At 41.9% G+C, this 19,502-nt stretch overlaps 1 protein-coding gene across 1 annotated transcript in view; it reads left to right on the top strand.

Moving 5' to 3' along the window:
• Nucleotides 1–2,412: 2,412 nt before the first annotated feature.
• Nucleotides 2,413–19,502, top strand: part of KIRREL2 (kirre like nephrin family adhesion molecule 2) — a 55,492-nt gene continuing 38,402 nt past the window's right edge. The window contains exon 1 of the mRNA XM_033962729.1: nt 2,413–2,745. Coding sequence (XP_033818620.1) covers nt 2,694–2,745 — 52 coding nt within the window. The 5' untranslated portion in view covers nt 2,413–2,693. The remainder of the gene's footprint in view (nt 2,746–19,502) is intronic.

Genomic DNA, 19,502 nt, shown 5'->3' with positions numbered 1-19,502 from the left:
TTGTGCCTCCACTGACTGAAAGTGCATCGCTGAAAGTGCTAGTTTTATTATTAACTAGCTGATGCCCCGGCGTTGCACGGGTATTTAATTATAGCAATAACACTGTAAATGGATTCAAATAAAGATGCTTTATAGTGGTGAATGAAATTATTTTTTTACAGCTTAATAAAAAGTACAATATTCAAATAATAATGTGAAATATTTGACAAAATGAATACAATACAACTAACGCAAAACGTGATTATAAACACAATTTTAGTTTCACCTCCTGGAGCAAGAACATATAAATTATTGGGTGAACCCACCCTTGAGCAAGCAACATAGAGTTGTGGGCCGCGAGACCCCCAGAACATATCACCCCAGGTAGTGAGGGATCTGCATACCAAGTTTCGTTCAAATCGGTCAAGCCGTTTTTTGCGTGATCGCGGCACATACACACATACATACCTCCGATTTTATATATATAGATGACCTCATTTTACTACATTTACATAGCAGCATTGGAGATTGCAAGGAACACAGAAAAGACTGTGGTAAGCCATTATGTACATCAGTGGGTAAAATACTTTGATGCTGAACTAGTAAGATCTGGTTTAGAGCATCTGGGCCTGTGGTATGTGCACAGTAGCGGAGCTGAGATTAGAACTCCCCGGGAAGGGGTAAAACGCGGACCTCGCGGACCTTACGGACCTCGCGGATCTAAACCGGCACGGCCTTAAGGTCCGCGAGGTCCGCGTTTTACCCCTTCCCGAACTCCCCTCTCAGCTGGATGTGCAGTAGTGATTAACTAAGCTTTTTCTTGCACTTCCCCTGTATTGGAAGCCATGAGAATCTGCTTGTTTTTCTGTTGTCCTAGTCCATCCCAGTGGAGGGCTAGCTGACAGCAGAGCTACTTCCTCTCACCTGGGAGCCCAGGGAGCAAAGCACATGGAAAAATTCAGCAGTGGCCAGGGTCTAAAAATTGCAGCAGACGTGGCTGAGGCGGAGAGCTTGCATCACGCTGTTATGGAGGCCGGGGTCCTGGGGGACAGCAGCTTTTCTATTCTGAGCCCAGCTACTCCTGACGGGGCTGCAAAGTGGCAGAAGCACAAGTTGTGATGGAAAATGTACTGTATCTTTCAATGTCCCAGCAGCATACCACCTTCCCCCCCCCCCCATCTCTTTTTCCACTCCATCACCGTGTTATCTCATTTTACCCTTCTCTGTCTCCCCCCACGCCTTGTTTCTATGGCCAGCTCTGCTACCTTAGTTTCCTGAAGTGACAAATAACTGAGGTGGCTGTCTGTCTCTTTCGTAATAGTCGTTTTAAAAAGCACAGGGAGAATGACATAAACGGTAGGAAAAGGGGGTAAGGTGCGATCCATTCTGCCTGGGAGAACTTCTTGAGTGTTAAATGAGATTAACAAATGGAAAGACATGCGGTGGGTGGGGGGGGGGGAGAGAGGATAGTGGGGCAGTTGCACTAGGTAGTGTTTGAGGGTGATGAGGCCGTTGTGGGGGGTTAGTTTTGGCGGAGGGGCACCACATGATAGTCTAATGTTCATATTAAGTCACTGTATCAGTCCTTTAGGTATATCCTTGCCAGCATCCCAGATCAGCTGCTGCGGGAACTTTGACAGCCCCCTTCCCTCCTCCACTCCAGGGTGAGGGGGGGATCGCTGAGCCATGTCAGTGGCAACACCTGAGGACCAGATTCAGTCGTCTCCCTCATCCCCCCTCCCCTTCTAGCCAGGCTCTGAAGGCAGCCGTGGCTTCTGGCTCTTAGCCAAGGATGGCTGGACTGAACTGGAGGGGGGAGAGGGGGGTTATTCTGAGTAGCAGTGAATGCTACCGTAGCTTCTTGTGCTTTAGCCCAATAGAAGTGGTTCTGCTTGAAATGAAAGGCCAAGCAAAAAGAAATTGCTGGGACCCCCCCCCCCCTCCCGACCCCAGCCCCCATTAACACAGAAGATATATCCAAGCAACCTGAGTTAAAATTATAATCTAGAAGGTTTCGGAGCATTTCTCTTGTACAGTTCAGGATCACAGTTTACCTATTGCAAAAAAGGGGGAAAAAAAATAGTCCCACCCGGAACTCTTTTTTAATTGGTTTTGAACAACATGTGGAATCTCAACCCTCGGCGAATGGCAGAAGGAGCGAATAAAAATAAACTGTGAGAAAGGAGGATTATAGCTCGGTAGAGATCATGCAGGGGCGGCCCTGGGGAAGTGGGCGGAGGAGCGACTGTGAAATCGGACTTTCTTTCTTAATGAGAAAAGAGTTCCGCCAATGCAGGAGGGAGGTGGGCGGTGCCTGCCTCAGCTGGGCTGCTGAATGGAAAGACTTGGGAAGTTGGGCCGAGAGGTAGGCAGTGTGGAGGCAGCACCTCAGAGATGCTGCAGACTAGAGCTCCTGAGCTGTGACAGATAAGAAGTACCAGCCAGCCTAACAGCTCTTGCCACCCGGGGATTTAGAAAAGAGCCACTGGGCAATTCTGGAGAGAAGATCCATTTGCTGCCCTCAAAACTTTATATTTGTAATAGTAGTTTCAGAGGAAAAGGCAAATTGTAACTTTATGGATGACCTGACTGTCTAAGAATCAGTGTCACTGACAGCTACACCTTTACCAGTGATTCTTCAAAACTTGGTTCCTACAAACCCCGGGACTCTTTCAGTCTTAACTCCTGCAGTTGGAATAGAGTCTGCCAGGAGGATGAAAGCTATAATCTGCTGGGTGGCCCTACTGAGTGCCATTCTGGAGACTGGTAAGTTATTTTATTTTTAAAGGAGTCAGGGAAGGGTGATCGAAGTTACACTAATTTAGTGGGGGTCAACCTTTTAAAATACTCCACAGAGCCAACAGAGTGGACTAAATTGTCCCTGGAATTCAGAATGCTGAAAAATGTAATTTGTTTCAGAAAACAACTGAAAACATGTTTGTTGCAACAGGTATTTTAATTGTACCGGGTAGGCTTAAAGACAGTATAGTAGCATTCGTGATGTTTTTATGTTGTGAATTATTTAAGTGTGAGCATTGTTCATTTATGAATCTTTATGGAGGTAATAGGAAGGCAGGTAAATGCTGGTATTCTAGTATTTTGCAATGTAAATGATCTGTAATAACATAGTGACTAGTAGAAAATATGTGCCCTGTTCTGATGGTGTGTTTTTGCTGGTGGGCCCACATATGGACAGAGTTTGAGTAGCGTGTGTACATATGGACATAAATGATTAATAATCTGTGTGTTACCTGTGTCCTAGACCTAGCTAACATAAGAGGGGCTGCTGATAAGTTCTCAGACCAAGAAGAGAATGATGTGGAACCATGAAATTTACAAGTTATGCCACACTTCGTTTCAGTGATATGAAATGAAACAAAAAGTGTCCTTCATATAGGTATTGGGCATTTATACCCAATATATGCCTAATTACTCTTTATCATTTGTGTCCTAATTTAGAATTACCCTCTGTGGAATTAATTCTGTAACTCGGGCCCTAATATTTACAAGCCAATTACATACATAAATATTTTAAATAATGGCATGAAACTTCATATTTGTGTGCATATACATGAAATGGCAAAAATTCCCCTAAGTGCTATGCTGTCTTTATGCCAATGATACATAATGCCCACCCTGTACAGTCAAATACCTGTTGCAACAAGCGTGTTTTCAGTTGATTCCTGAAACAAGTTTGATTTTATGTTGATTATATATTTTTTTTTAGATTATAAATGCTATAAGAAATAATATGTGCAATGTATTGTTTGATGAAATAATATATATGTTTTGTATGGAAACCGCTTAGGTTTAAGCGGTTTAGAATTTTTAAAAATAAATAATACATTTTACATAGCATGTATTTTACAGGTAGGGATGTACATAGGTGGAGATTGGGCAGGACTCACATACATGCAACCTGAAGAATGCTATAAGATTTGCATATATCTGGCATTTAGCTGTTTGGCTGGCCTGTTAGTGCCTAAATTATAACCACACATATACCTGGTTAGGTTAGTACAGTGGTTCCCAACCCTGTCCTGGAGGACCACCAGGCCAATCGGGTTTTCAGGCTAGCCCTAATGAATATGCATGAGAGAGATTTGCATATAATGGAAGTGACAGGCATACAAATCTGCGTCATGCATATTCATTAGGGCTAGCCTGAAAACCAGAGTGGCCTGGTGGTCCTCCAGGACAGGGTTGGGAACCACTGGGTTAGTAGGTGTCTACATTCCTTTATACCTGTATAATAAGTGCCCTCCAGGCACCATTATAGAATTATGCATCACATGTCTTCCTTTGCTTTGTTGTTGATGATTTTATTGTTCTCCACCTGGAACTGTGGATTATAAACTAATTAAATCTGAATCTGTCCAGGAGCCCCTGCTTGTTGCATCACTGCAGATCCCAGCCATCTCCTTTCTGAACCTGCCTTAAGCTTGAGCTCTCTCCCCTCTGCTTCTGTTATTACCCAATGAAAGGATATTTCCTTATCTAGAAGCCCCAGGAGTAGTAAACATGTGCTAAAAATATATGTGTATTTAACTCTGGTTTGCATGGGGAAAATAATACTATTTAAAAATGTGGAATTGTGTTGTACAGGCTCAGATGTATAAAGGTAGTTTACACATATTCTCTCTCCCCCACTCTACAAGCAATAGAAGTGGAACTGGAACTGCTTCTGTATAATAGTCATTCTACACCTCCCCACCTCTTTCTGCTATATAACTGCAAGAACTGATTCCTTGGGAATTCCTGCTGTATAATAAGCACAGGCACTGATTTTCTACAGGCTCTTTTTCTATAAGTGTAGAGACTGAGCCTTCCTCTCAGGGCTCCTGCTATATAATAAGTGCAGGGTCTGCCCCTCCTCTCCAACAGATTCTTCTGTATAATAAATGCAGAGACTGAGCCCTCCAACCATGAGTTTCTGCTGTATAATAAATGCAAGTTTTTAGGAAGAAGACAGAAATATTTTTGTTAGGGCTGAAATGTGTGGGTGAGAATCCAGACTAATCCTTTGAGTTATACAGTTTTGGCCACCCTCTAATTTATTATACAGTAGGAATTCCCAAGGCAGGAGGGACGTGGGGTGGTTAACAGTTGGCTGGAATAGGATGCATAGTAACATAGTAAATGACATCATGCAGGAAGGATCATTCCTGTGCCAGCTCACCGTTGGGCCACCAGGGCCTGCAACAGGTTCGGGAGGTGGGAGGAAGGAGGGGTGGTTAATAGTTGGCTGGGACAGGATGCGGGAAGGATCGCATCCTGTCCTGGCTCACTGCTGGACCACCAGGGTTTAAGGGAGGCCCACAGGAGGCCTTCAACGGGTCCGAGAGGCGGGAGGGAGGCGGGGTGGTTAACAGTTGGCCGGGACAGAATGCAGGAAGGATCACTCCTGTCCTGGCTCACTGCTGGATTACTAGGGCTTAAGGGAGGCCTGCAGTGGGCATTAGAGGCTGGGTGCAAAGCTGGGCAGGAAGGAGGGCTGGGTGCAAGGCACAACAATTGAATATAAACCTCCCTGGTTTATATTCAAGTGAACCTTTTTCCCCCTTTTTATGGGGTAAAAAGGTTACCTCAGTTTATAATCGGATCGGTTTATATTCAAGTATATATGATAAACATAAAAAATCCTAATCCTGGAATTCAAATTCTTCTTACTAGGTGGCCAGCATATCTGTTTGATCTTCTGATCCCTCATATCTCAGAGTGACCTTTTGATAATCTTGCCACCGGATATTTGGTCCCAACGATGTGGAACTCTACCCTTCATTCCATTCCATTTTACTCACATGATATGCTTCTTGCTGCACAGTAATTAAACAGTATACAAACACAAACATTCACATCAAATCAAAAACATATAATATAGCAACAATAAATTACTAAAACACATAAAAATAGAAAATATAGAAACAGTAAATATACTTGTACAGTATTACATCGAATGATCCTAACTCATCAAATACAAGGCTTAAGGATAAATGGCACATATTTAGCCTTCAGAACTGGCCTTAAAACCTAGCTGTATACAGAAGCCTTTGAAGATCAGAGCTAATTCCCCACCCACCCCCCTTGTTACTTGCTTTCTGACTTTACCTGTATTCCTCGAGTCATAGCTTTTCTGCTACTTCAGTGACTTTCTATGGTTCTTTTGCTATGCTTGTAACTTTTCTCTTCTCTTTCTTTCCTATTTTGTCTGATTCATTAATGTGCTGTCCCTATACTCCCTTCCTCACACCTCAATTTATATTTTACATTTACTTTGTAATTTGCTTTTCTGTGCTGTCAAAATACTGTATATCAAGTGAATTTACTGAACTTAAACATCTGTACCACAGGGATATGAAATCATGGGGAGGGTGGAGGAACATCTGGATCATGGAGGTATGAGATTGTGGGGCAGGTGAGAGGAAAATCTCTATCACAGAAATAAGAAAAATCATGGGGACAGTAACAAGAGCACCCATATCCTAGAAGCATGAAGACATGAGAATCATTGAGGCATAAAGATCATGGGGGGTTGAGAGATTAATAATTTTTAATCATGAAGGTCTGAACCATGGGTTAGGATGAGAGGACCATACAGATCTCAGAGGCATGAGGTAATGGGCAGGTGGTATAGGGTTACCATATGGCTCCAGAAAAAGGAGGACAGATTGAAACATCCAGGTTTTGCTTCCATTGAAAGCAAAATGGAAGTACCGTAAAACCTGGATGTCTCAATCTGTCCTCTTTTTTCTGGAGCCATATGGTAACCCTAGTGACGGGATTTTTTTTTTCTTTTTAAGTGAGATTGTGATACCACCTACAAAGAAGAATTCCCTCACCTCAATTACCTCTCCTTTTCCTTTTCTTAAGGGATTTTGGCTTTAGCTCATATCTTTTCAGTAGTAGCTGAAGGTGAGTTATTAGCTACAGTGGGTACTTCTCTGTCCTCAAGGGGGCTCACAATCTAAGTTTGTAGCTAAGAAAATGGAGAGTTAAGTGACTTGTCCAAATTTGCAAAAAGCTATAGCGAGATTTGAACTAGGCTTCCCTGGTTCTCAGCCTGTTACTCTAACCATTAATCTTAAGGAATCTATTGGATGTACTAATAAAGGTTCTCTCATTTTATGTCTCTGGGAAAAATGCCTCATATATACGGCCCTGAGTCTTCATTAACTTCTTCATCTACAAGCCTTGGCCTTTCCTCCACCTTAGTCTTCACTTTCCCCTTATTCCAAATATAAGCCCTTCTCTCCCACTTCATGGCCCTCCACCATCACCCATCCCATTGTTTTTCTCCCCTGATTTCTCCTTTCATTTCTCCTCTGTTTCACCTCTGTCTCTCCTTTGCTGAGTTTGATTCTAGAAGTCATACAGAAGTGAAATAGTGAAGATAGTGCCCAATTAGTACTGTCTTTGGTCTGGTCACTGTACAATACACATTTTACCATTCTAGCAGCAGAGGTGCCAAGTTACCCGGTTCCAGAACGTACTTGTAAGTCTTTCATTCTACCTATTGAAATCAGTGTTGCGGGTTCCATAATGCAACAGGATGAGGTTGGCAGAAATTTAGGACTGGTCCAAAATCTCTCTCCTGGAACTGGGTAACCTGGGAGCTCTGTAGCAGCTGTTCTGAATGATCTCCTGATTCCCCACTAGGATTATCCAGTGTTTTCCTGCTCATCCTTTAGTGGGAGGCAGGGCAGAATTAATATTTTCCAAATTTATTTAATCTTACTATCCCGTACTATGGCCATTCCTTCTAGGCCAGGGGTAGGGAACTCTGGTCCTCAAGAGCTGTATTCCAGTTGGGTTTTCAGGATTTCCCCAATGAATATGCATTGAAAGCAGTGCATGCAAATAGATCTCATCCATATTCATTGGGGAAATCCTGAAAACCCGACTGGAATACGGCTCTCGAGGACCGGAGTTCCCTACCCCTGCCCTAGGCCAGTGATTCCCGACCCTGTCCTGGAGGAACACCAGGCCAATCGGGTTTTCAGGCTAGCCCTAATGAATATGCATGAGAGAGATTTGCATATGATGGAAGTGATAGGCATGCAAATTTGCTTCATGCATATTCATTAGGGCTAGCCTGAAAACCCAATTGGCCTGGTGTTCCTCCAGGACAGGGTTGGGAACCACTGCCCTAGGCAAAGAAATATATTCCACCCCTCCCCACCCCCATATAATACAAGCACACTTTTAAACTCCATGTAAACATGAGTATATTAGCTTCTATGTATTGTTTATGCCACACAAGGTTTAAAATAACTTCAGACCTTAGCAAGCATTCTTTCCCTTCTGTTCCCCTTCTGAAATACCATCTTTTTCGTAAAATGAAATAAGGATGAAGAATAGATGTCTGTGTTGTGGTTGTGGGGAGGATGCTATGCATGTTGATGATGATCACTGTTGACTGTTTTATGTTTGTATTGTATTTTTGTTTGGTTTGATGTTTGTAATGGTATTTATTATGTCTGTTTATTTGTCCTTCGCTTTGTATAAGGCGAATAATAAATAAACACAATACAATACCCTAGCAAGCACTCTCCCCAGCCTGACACTCCCAACATCTGTTGGGCTGTTCATTTCTTCTTGACCCTTCAGGTGCTCTGAGTTTGCTTCAGAGACTGAAGATTCCAGTGGGCTGATGGAGGCCTGAAAACACAGGAGGGGGGGTAGCAACACATGGTGGTGGTTCATGACCCTACCTCTTCTTGGATGCCAGTCTATTGGTTCTGGAGGGTGCTGCCTCTTTTGATGCCACATCTTCTCCTATCTGAACCATATAACGGGAAGGGGTAAAATGCGGACCTTATGGACCTCGCAGATCTAAAACCACACATCCTTAAACATCTGAGGTCTGTGCCACTTGTAGTCTCTGGCTCTGACAGAACCTCTATGACAATTTAGCTCTGACGGATCCTAATGCTTTTCCCTCCCTATGCTGAGACTAAAAGCGGCAAAACTCAGCATAGGGAGGGAAAAGCATTAGGATCCATCATAGAGGTCTGTCAGAGCCATAACCTATGATGAGACAAAAAGTGGCACGGACCTCAGATTTTCAAGGATGTGCAGTACAGATCCATGAGATCCGCGAGGTCAGATGCACTGCATATCTTAGCAAACATTTTTTAACCCCCCCCCCCCCCAGCTATTTGCCATCCAGTGTCATATCGCGGGGGCTCTCAGAATCAGCGCAGAGGGAGAGCTCTGGAGGAAGGGACGATCGGGCTAATTAGCAAAAGCTATGGTGCACCTCCTCCCTCCGTAGCCATTAGGGAAGGCAGAGCCGGGGACTAGAGCTGAGCATGCAGGGAAAGCGGTGGAATAAGCTAAGCTAGGCAGACTTGTCAATAAACGCTGGAAGATTTTTAATTGTCATAGAGGTCTGTCAGAGCCAGAGACTACAAGTGGCACGGATTTTTAAGGACGTGCAGTTTTAGATCCGCGAGGTCCATAATGTCCGCATTTTACCCCTTTCCCCATATAACAGCTATGGCTGATGACATATGTTTGTGCCAAGGCCTCCACAGACCCCAATTAAAGTATGTCTGGCAGAGCTCTCCAGCCCTTTGGGCCCTTTGCATGTGCCTAGTTTGCTTATGCATCAATCCTGCTCTGGTAGGAAGCCTTTGACTTCATTCAATCAGATTCAGGAAACTTTCTTACCTTGACAGTTTTTATATGTGTGTTGCCAAAGTGCTAGATAAGGTGACCACAGAAAACTACCCTGAGAAGGAACTACAGTAATTGAAAAGTGCACATTTGCCCCCTTTAAGCATTATTTGCATGTTTAAATTTATAGGATATTAGCAGTTGTGTGGGTAAGTGTACACTTACACTTTAGTGCTAAGTGAGCACTCGGTGATAGTCTGTAAATGATGTACACAACTTTCTTAGCATGTTAGTACAAGGGAATGTTCACAGAAGAGGACCATGAATGGGGCATAGGCAGGATCAATATTTATGTGTGAAACTGTAAGTCAGGCCTGCACATTTATGGCTGCTATCGATGAGGCATAAGTGAGTATGCCTAGATGTAGGCGTGCTGATGCTGGTTTACGCTAGTGTTCTACAATACCGATAGGTTAAAATTTAAAAAAATAATTGAAGACACAACTTTTTGTATCGGCATTTTTGTAATGGAATAATTACTCTGATGGAGCAACAGTTTCATCAGGGGTACAAGAAATGTAACGAAGATGAAGCTTTTTTTGCCTATTGTTATTATGTTTTTATGTATGTTTTACATGGAAACTGTTTAGATATGATGGTCTATAAATTTAATAAATACATATAACTTAAATTGTAAGTTCTTTTGAGCAGGGACCATCTCTTGCGTGTTTAATGTTCTGTGTGTATCTGGTAGTGCTGTAGAAATAATAAATAATAGTATAATAGAATTATGGCACCTAAATTGTGGTACCCAGTTATGGAATTGCCTCCTTATAGTGTGGAAAAACAGACACATTTCCCTTCTTTCCATTTACATGCATGTCTGTTTGGGGACTAGGTATGAAAAGGCATGGTATGTGTTTTTGTGGGAATGTTTTTGTGTCTCTATATTTGTCTGTGTCCATGTCTTTGTGCCTCTGTGTATAAGCAGACAAACAGACAGAGACAGATAGAGCATACAGCTGGGGCTGTTCTCCCTGGAAAAGCGGAGACTTAGAGGAGACATGATACAAACTTTCAAGATCCTGAAAGGCATAGATAAGGTAGACAGGGACAGATTCTTCAGACTGTGGGGAACAACAAGTACAAGGGGGCACTCGGAGAAACTGAAAGGGGACAGGTTTAGAACCAATGCCAGGAAGTTCTTCTTCACCCAGAGAGTGGTGGACACATGGAACGCACTCCCGGAGGTTGTGGTGGGGCAGAAGACACTACAGGGATTCAAAGAAGGTTTGGATAAATTCCTGAAGGAAAAGGGGATTGAGGGATACAGATAGAAGTAAGGATAGGTTTTTTAGGGCAGGGAACACTTGACAGGTCATGGACCTGATGGGCCGCCGCGGGTGCGGACCGCTGGGTGCGATGGACCTCTGGTCTGATCCTGGTGGAGGCAACTTCTTATGTTCTTATGTTCATACCCAATAAAAGCTATCGCTTGGGTACAGCGTGCTTAGAAAAGTATACAATGAATGTATTTACCTCCCTTAAGTGTCTTTACATGAACTCTGTGTTCCTTGCTGTCCCAGGCCTAAAATGAGCAGAACGGCACTGCAGGCCCATGGAGGTCTAGTCTGTGCCATCTGTATACCATGTTCACTGGGACCCAATCTCCCTTTCAAAAGATCCAGCTGAGCCATGTTATCCCTAGGCACATTATGCTACCTCTGTGCATACATCAGCAAAAAGATTTTCTTAGTATAGCCTGGTCATTTTTCTCTGCCTCACCCTAGCTTTGGGTCTCAGTATAACTGTCCATTCTCACTAGAGAGGGTCTGCAGCATAGAAGATACCTGAAACTGTTTTCTTAACCCCCCTACCCCACCCCCACTCTGACTTCTAACCCTCTTGGTAGGATTGCCCACTACTCAGTTTGGCCTTTAGTGGGTAATCTTTCAGAGAATAAACACAAAGGCTCTCTCTACTGTCTGTAAGAGGGCTTAGTGGATAGATAAGAGGCTGCAGCAGAAAAGGCTAGAATAAAGAGTCTTTCATTCCTCAAAGCTTCTTCTCCATTCCTGAATTTCAGAATCCCTGATAAGGGGGGGGATAATAGAGAATGCACTTTTCTAACCCAGCTTTCTGGGCTGTTTGTTTTAGGTCTTGATAAGAGGCCCAGAGATAAGAGAGTGGCTAAACCAACAGGATCCAGCCTAAACTCTCTCCAAAAGCAAAACCAGGACCATGGCATGAATCCCAATGTTACAGGCACAAACAGGGTTTTATTGGCGACCAAAATGTACTGCTTATCAGCCTTTCCTGCCTAATCAGTTCACTCTTCACAAGAGCAATAGAAATGGAAAAATCTAGAAACCTGCTGGGGGGGTGGAGAGAACAGCAGGACAAGACTGAGGATCTTGGGCAGAGCTGGGGAGCGTGGTGGTGATTAGTACTAGAATAATATGTGGAGGCAGTACCAAAGAGTATAGCCAGATCTGTGGCAGTAGAGGGGGGAGAGAACTCGGCACTGGAAGAGCACAGTTGTGTTAGGTAGAACTGAGGTGCATTGGCAAAGCTGACCTCAAATATTGCCAAAGGATCTTACACAGTAACCAGTAACCTCATTATGGCAGAAAAGACAGATTGCCCTATTCTATTTCCAATTATTACAGGCTACTCTTTCTGTACAGTAAATATTTATTTATTTAAAACATTTATAGCCCACACTGTCTGACTACCGTAATCTAGGTGGGTTACAGTGGCAACCACTGAAACTTGACCACCCTGTGGTATCCCCTCCTTATCCAGATCAGTTATTCCTTTACTCATCAGCTCTTCACCATGTCCGACCCACCCCCTACACACACGCGCGCGCACACACTTGATTGGAATTATAAAGAAATGGTTAAGATTTAAAAACTATCAGGAAGTGATGTAATCACGGGTGACAAGGAAGGAAGAAGTTTTCACTCAGTTCCAGCTTGTTTGGCGGCTCTCTGAAGAAGCCTTGCGGCGAAACGCGTTAGAGCCCGTTGGAGTGAGACAACTTCCTAAAGCACCAATGCAAGCTAAGTTCACATTTTTGAAAAAACGATGAAGTTATTATTTTGTTCACATGATTGTTTTGGGACATTAACTCAATTTTTGGAAAAATTGGTTCACTATATTCTTTCTAACACGGGAGAGGATGCAATGATAGAACACTGAAATGTCTATAGGGGCTTGTCCCCATTAGCATTTATTCCACCTTGTTTGTCAAGGTTCTGAGCACCTCTCAGGTTGAAAGTTTATATATTTAAGTGAAGTTGACTTTCTTAGTTCTTCCTTTCTAGTTTTGTTGTAAGATTTAAAAGCAACATCGTATGAGTGTATTTGACTATGGAAGAAAGAGAGCATAATATACCAACTCAGAAAGCCTCTTCCAGAAAAACAGTTCAGCAAGGCTGAAAGAGTGAAGCCATGAATTAGCAATGGAGAATGCACAGATAAGAAATTTGCTCAATATATGGAGTTTACGAAAAAGGATATTGGAAACAATCTAAAACATCTACCAAATGTAGTGAGGCTGCTATCCAAATATCTAGCCTTCAAGGTCTTTGTAGACATGGCCTGTTCCCTGTCATTACCCACCCTGTTGATTCAATCCAGAAACCACCCATTGTTATTCTTGGTGTCTATCTCAATCTCAGTCCTTCTACACCATCATTCTTCAATGAAAGGCTTGAGGGTCAGTGGCTGTGCCCATTCATACTCTGATTCTTCCCTCTCTCCTTACAAAATGACACTGGGATAGTTTCCCACAGTTAACTGTGGGGATGGGGATGGGGACAAATTCTGTCTCCTTGTCATTCTCTAACACACTCAGCTAGTTGGGTTTTCAGGATCTCCACAATAAATAGGTAGGAGAGATTTGTGTACAATGGAGGAAGTGCATGAAGGTCTGTCTCATGTATATTCATTGATGAGAAAAAGACTGGCTGGGGATATCCCAAAGACTGAGTTGAGAATCTCTGCCTTAAGGAGATGCTAACCCAGTGAGCTCATAGCTTCCACTATTACAGGGATGGGTAACCTAGGCCATTGAGGGCCACAACCCAAGGTTTTCAGGATTTCCTTAATGAACAGGTATGAGATCTATTTACATACATTGGAGCCATTGCATGCAAATGGATCTCATGCATATTCATTGAGGAAACCCTGACAGGTTTGCAGCCTTCGAGGACCAAGGTTGCCCACCCCTGCACTACACCAGGTCATACTTTCCATTAGTATCAATCACCCCCTCCAATGTGCAACTCTGGTGAAACATCTCAAAAGAGATATAGCAGAATTAGAAAAGGTACAGAGAAAGGTGACTAAAATAGTTAAAGGCCTGGAACAATTTTCATGAGGAAAGAAAGACTTAAGTAAAAGTAAGAGAAAAAGAAGGCTGCTTTGGTTCTCAAAACTAGTAGCTGAGAAGGTAAGGAAAAAGAGGTTAGCTTTTATAAATTACAAAAAATCATAGAAAAAGGAAGAAAGGCAAAACTTTCTGTTCTGTGTTCACGGCTGAGGTGAATAACATGAAGAAAGACCTGGTGAAACTTGAAGAATGGTCTGAAATTTGGCAGTGAAAATTTAATGCAAAAACCCAAGGGAACGGTACAGTTTAGGGGGTGAAGAACATTTGTGCACTACAGAAGAGCGGGTCTTGGGTGTGATTGTATGTGATGATCTTAAAGTGGCCAAACAAGTTGAAAAGGTGACAAAAGCTAGAAGGATGCTAGGGTGCATAGGAAGAGGTATGGCCAGTAGGAAAAAGGAGGTATAGATGCCCCTGTATAAGGCTTTGGTAAGATCTCATTTAGAATATTGTGTACAATTCTGGAGGCCGCACCTTCAAAAAGATAGAAAAAGGATGCAGTCGGTCCAGAGGAAGGCTACTAAAATGGTGTGTGGTCTTCATCAAAAGGTGTATGGGGACGGACTTAAAAATCTCAATCTGTATATTTTAGAGGAAGGGCAGGAGAGGAGAGATATGATAGAGACGTTTAAATACCTACGTGTTGTAAATGTGCATGAGTCGAGTCTCTTTCATTTGAAAGGAAGCTCTGGAATGAAAGGGCATGGGATGAAGTTAAGAGGTGAAAGGCTGAGGAGTAATCGAAGGGAATTCTTTTTTACAGAAAGAGTGGTAGATGCATGGAACAGTTTCCTGGAAGAGGTGGTGGAGACAGAGACTGTGTTTGAATTCAAGAAAGCGAGAGGATGGGCAGACTGGATGGGCCATTTGAACTTTATTTGCCATCATGTTTCTAAAGAGACTAGGATTCTTCGTCTTAGAGAACAGATGGCTGAAAAGAGATATGATAGAGGTCTATAAAATCCTGAGTGGAGTGAAAGGGTAAATGCAAATTGATTGTTTACTTTTTCAAAAAGTACAAAGACTAGGGGATTTTTACTCTCAAAAAGAACAAAGACTTTTTCAAAAAGTGCAAGCCATGATGTTACTAAGTAGTACATTTACTTTTATTTATATTTATTAGTTTTCAAATGTAACTACAAACATTATAATGATTTGTCAATGTATAATATATCAATGCAACAAAACACATATTACAATAATATAATCATTATAAATGTAAACATTATAACAATACAAAATTAAAAAACATCATCTTCCCTCTCCTCTTCCAGAACTGCTAAAAACAAAAATAAAAACGACTTCTTGCTGTTGGAGATAATGTGTTTAAAAAAGGTTGCCAAAGAGTGAACAACACTCGTCCCTTCTTGGTTTCCCATTCAGAAAGAGACATACTTTCCATAATTAAAAGATGAAGCATATTAGAACGCCAGTGACTATAAGTAGGACATAATGGTTTAATCCAAAGAGAAAGAATGACCTTCAAGCCTGAAAGTATGGCTTTTTTTTTTTTTTTTTTTAGAAAACCCTTAAGTCCACAAGGAATAGGATGTTTCAAATCAAATAACCAAAATTAATTATAACTATTAGAATGCCATTTAGTATTCCACATTACACCAACTCTAAAAAAAATTGTAGACCAAAATTTACGCATTCAAGGACAGAACCAGAATATATGGGATAAATTGGCTTTAAGGTGACCACATTTGGGGCAAGAGCCTTCAGATATGAGTGCTATATAAGACAAGTAAATTTATATCCCATTTCGACATATGATATATCAGGTAATAATCTATATAATAATTTTAAGAAACAATGTATATTGGGACCATGTAGTGTGATTTGTAGCTCCTCACTGCAAGCCTGGGCCACCCTGGTATAATCTAATGATGAAGAAAAATCCATAAGAGAGTGTATGAAATATTTCAATGGTATTATAAGCTGAGCTTCTAACCAAAATATTTCTGATAAAAGCTCATATAACTTAATACGTAAATTGGAAGTTGGCAAAGAATTCACATAATGTTTGAGTTGCATATAAGAAAATATATCTAAGCTAATCCAGCCATAAGTAGTACGCAACTGAGAGAAGACTGGTAAAATACCATCATCATTAAGGAGCTGATACAAATCAAAAATAGGTCCTCTCCTTACCATTTGAAATCTAATTGATGTCATACCAGGATGAAAAGACCCATTTCCACAAATAGCTAACAAAGTAGTAGAGCGAAAGTCCAGATCCATCTGACCATAGACCTGTCTCCATGTAAATCTTAATGGAGAAATAAAAAAATATTACGGGTTCCCCAGAACAGCAGCACTTGGGGTCATTCTTGTGAGTGACTAGGTAATCTAAGTTTGTTGCTTGTCCGCTCTTTCTTCTTCTTCATTTTTTTAAAATCTCCATGTCCTATTGTTTGATGAGGTTCTTTTTCTTTTCTATCCTTAGTAGGTGAATTGCCGTGTGCATCCCTTCACAAGGTGATTTAGCAAGTGATTAATAATTAATAGTACAGTTTAGGAGCCCATTGCTAGAGGATGTTGTCAAAGCATTTTATGTAGCTGGGTTTAAATAAGATTTGGACAAATTACTGGAAGAAAAGTCCATAAACTTTTTTATTAAAGTAGATTTTGGAAATGCCATTGCTTATCCCTGGGGGTTAGGTAGCATGGAATCTTGCAACATTTTGGGCCTCTATCAGTTTGCTTGTGACCTGGACTGGCCATGGAGACAGGAAGCTGGATGGACAGAACTCTTGCCTGACCCAGTATAGCCTAGTGTAGTGGTCTTCGCTAATTTTTAAGCAAGAGCCGTTTTAGATCCAAAAGAGCTAAAGGAGCGCTTTTCAATATTCATTCCTACCACAACACCTGGCCTTGGCCACACAATACAAACCTTATGCACATACAGGACCACAAACTAAAAGTCCTAAGATACACAACTAAAAAACCCATGATGCAATACACCACCAGAGAAATAGAGAGAAATGTATTTCTTCTTGAACAGTGCAAAATATAGACAGAATATATAAATTCTCATAACTGAGATATTTCAGTCACTGAATTGAATATAAAATAATTTTTTCTACCTTTGTTGCCTGGCGATTTTATTTTTCTAATCATCTTTTCCCAGGCTCTGGCTGCACTTCCTTCTGTCTGTGCTCATAACTGTTTCCAGGACCTTCTTATCCATTTGCTGTTTTTCTCTCCTTCACTTTTTGCCCTAGATCCATCTTTGGCATTAACTTTTAACATTCAACTTTCTTCCATTTTTCTGCTTCCTTCTCAATCTGTCTACTTTTTCATGCCTTCCCCTCATCTCCATCCATGTGCACAATCTCCTCACTCTCTTTGCCCTTCTTCCCCTTTCCTCCCCATCTTTCTTCCCACAGAGGACTGGCATCTTCTCCTCTTTCCCCCCCCCCCATCTTCTTCCCATTTCCTTCTTATCTTTCTTCCCACAGAGGTCTGGCATCTTCTTCTTCTTCTTTCCTCCCAATCTTTCTTCCTACAGAGGTCTGGCATGTTCTTCTTTCCTCTCCATCTTTCTTCCTACAGAGGTCTGGCATCTTCTTCTTTCCTCCCCATCTTTCTTCCTACAGAGGTCTGGCATCTTCTTCTTTCCTCCACCATCTTTCTTCCCACAGAGGTCTGGCATCTTCTTCTTTCCTCCCCATCTACTTCCCCTTTCTACCCTATCTTCCTACAGAAGTCTGGCATCTTCTTCCCCTTTCCTCCCCATCTTTCTTCCCCCAGCGTTCTGGCATCTTCTTCCTCTCCCCCCTTCGGGATCCACGCTTTTTGTTTCCAGCACTGCAGTCCAACACTCCATGCCGTGGGCAGCGTGAACAGGAACTATAGCAAAGGGAAAGCTTCCGGGCTGCCAAAGGCAGCATGTTTACTTCATTCATGCTGCACGTGGCTCAAAGAGTGCAGGACTGTTGCGATGGAAACAAAAAGTGCCAGATTCCAACAGGTTGGGAGGGATAATATTTTGCATAGTTTCTGCAAGCTGCCATAGAGACCTCGGAGGGCCGCCATTGGCTCACTGGCCTTGCAATGAAAGATCACTGGCCTGGTGTCTACAGCAGCTACCTCAGTTCAATTCCCTCCAGAGCTCCTTGTGACTCTGAGTGAGTCACACAACACTTTATTGCCCCAGGTACAAAATAAGTATCTGTCTGAAAATTTCGTAAACTGCTTTGATTATAGCCACACAGAAAAAGCAGTATATCAAGTCCCATCCCCTTGACCTGTATACTTTGGATGCAATAGCAAAGGCTCAATAGATCTCTGTCTGTCTCCTCACCACCCAAGGATCCTTTGTAGGTAGCCTGAGTTCTTTTAAATTATTTTACTTTTTTTGGTTACCACCCCTATTGGAACGTCAATCCATGCATCCACACACTTTTTTGTGAAAAAAATATTTTCTGATGTTGTTTCTCAGTCTTCCTGTTCTAGAACAGGACTTCCTGTTCTAGAACAATCTTTCCTCTGAAAACAGTTTACATCCTGTAATTGATTTCTATCTTTAAGATATGTAACTGTCTCAATCATACTCCCTCCCTTCCACCCATCCCCACCATCTCTTCTGTAGGAGATGTGGGATCTGTAAACTTCAGGCAGAATTCTTATTTAACCTTCCATTAAAAAAAAATTCCCCTGAGACCTCATGTATTGGAAGACCTTTTGACAGACTATATGACCTTTATGTTCCTGGGGGCTGGTATTGAGGAGTAGGTGTCTGATATGTATTAGATCAGGATTTTACTTACATTTTTATTATTTGTTAATGTGTTCTGTAAACTGCCTAGATTCTGTATTTCAGGTGTTGATTGGTCTATAAATTGGAATTTAATTTACATGAAATTAAAACACATTGAAAAGAAAGCACTGAATATGTGGAAGAAAAAATGATATTTAAAAAAAGTGGCTTCTCCTGGGAGTCTGCAAGTCTATATCTCTATATTGTAGAACTAGATACAACTTTTTATAAATACTGTAGGCTGAAGTACCGTACCTCTTGGAAAGTGTCATTCACATACAGAGTTATAGTTGTCTGGTTCATAAATCCTCCCTGTGGATTTTGGAGCTTACAGTGGGTTTATCTCAGAGGTGTCCTACCAGCCCTCCCTTCATAGTCCCCCTCCCTTCAAAAAAGCCCCCTGCCCTAGCCCGTGATATACTCCCAGCCTGACAGCTTACACAAAGCCAAAGAATGCATGAAAGGCAGACAGAAAGAAACCCAGTGGAGAAAAACAGCTTTTAAAAATCTGTTAAGGCCTTTGGCGAGAACATAAAAGGCTTTTGAAGAAAAAGAGAAGAGGAAAGGGGATGAGAGAGGGGTCTAGTTGAAAAAAAAAAAAAATCAGAGCTAGGGGTTTCCCTTTCCATCTTTTTGGCTTTTCCCAGAGGAAACTGTCCAGGTGGCCGTAAGTATTTTGGTTAAGAAAAACAGGCTGCAGTCATCAAATCACTATTTAAGAAATGTTTTCTATTTCACAGA

Source organism: Geotrypetes seraphini, chromosome 11 (assembly GCF_902459505.1).
Source record: "Geotrypetes seraphini chromosome 11, aGeoSer1.1, whole genome shotgun sequence".
In the NCBI taxonomy this organism is placed as follows: Eukaryota; Metazoa; Chordata; class Amphibia; order Gymnophiona; family Dermophiidae; genus Geotrypetes; species Geotrypetes seraphini.
The sequence above is the reverse complement of the archived record's forward strand: the minus strand, read 5'-3'. Positions and strand labels throughout refer to the sequence as shown.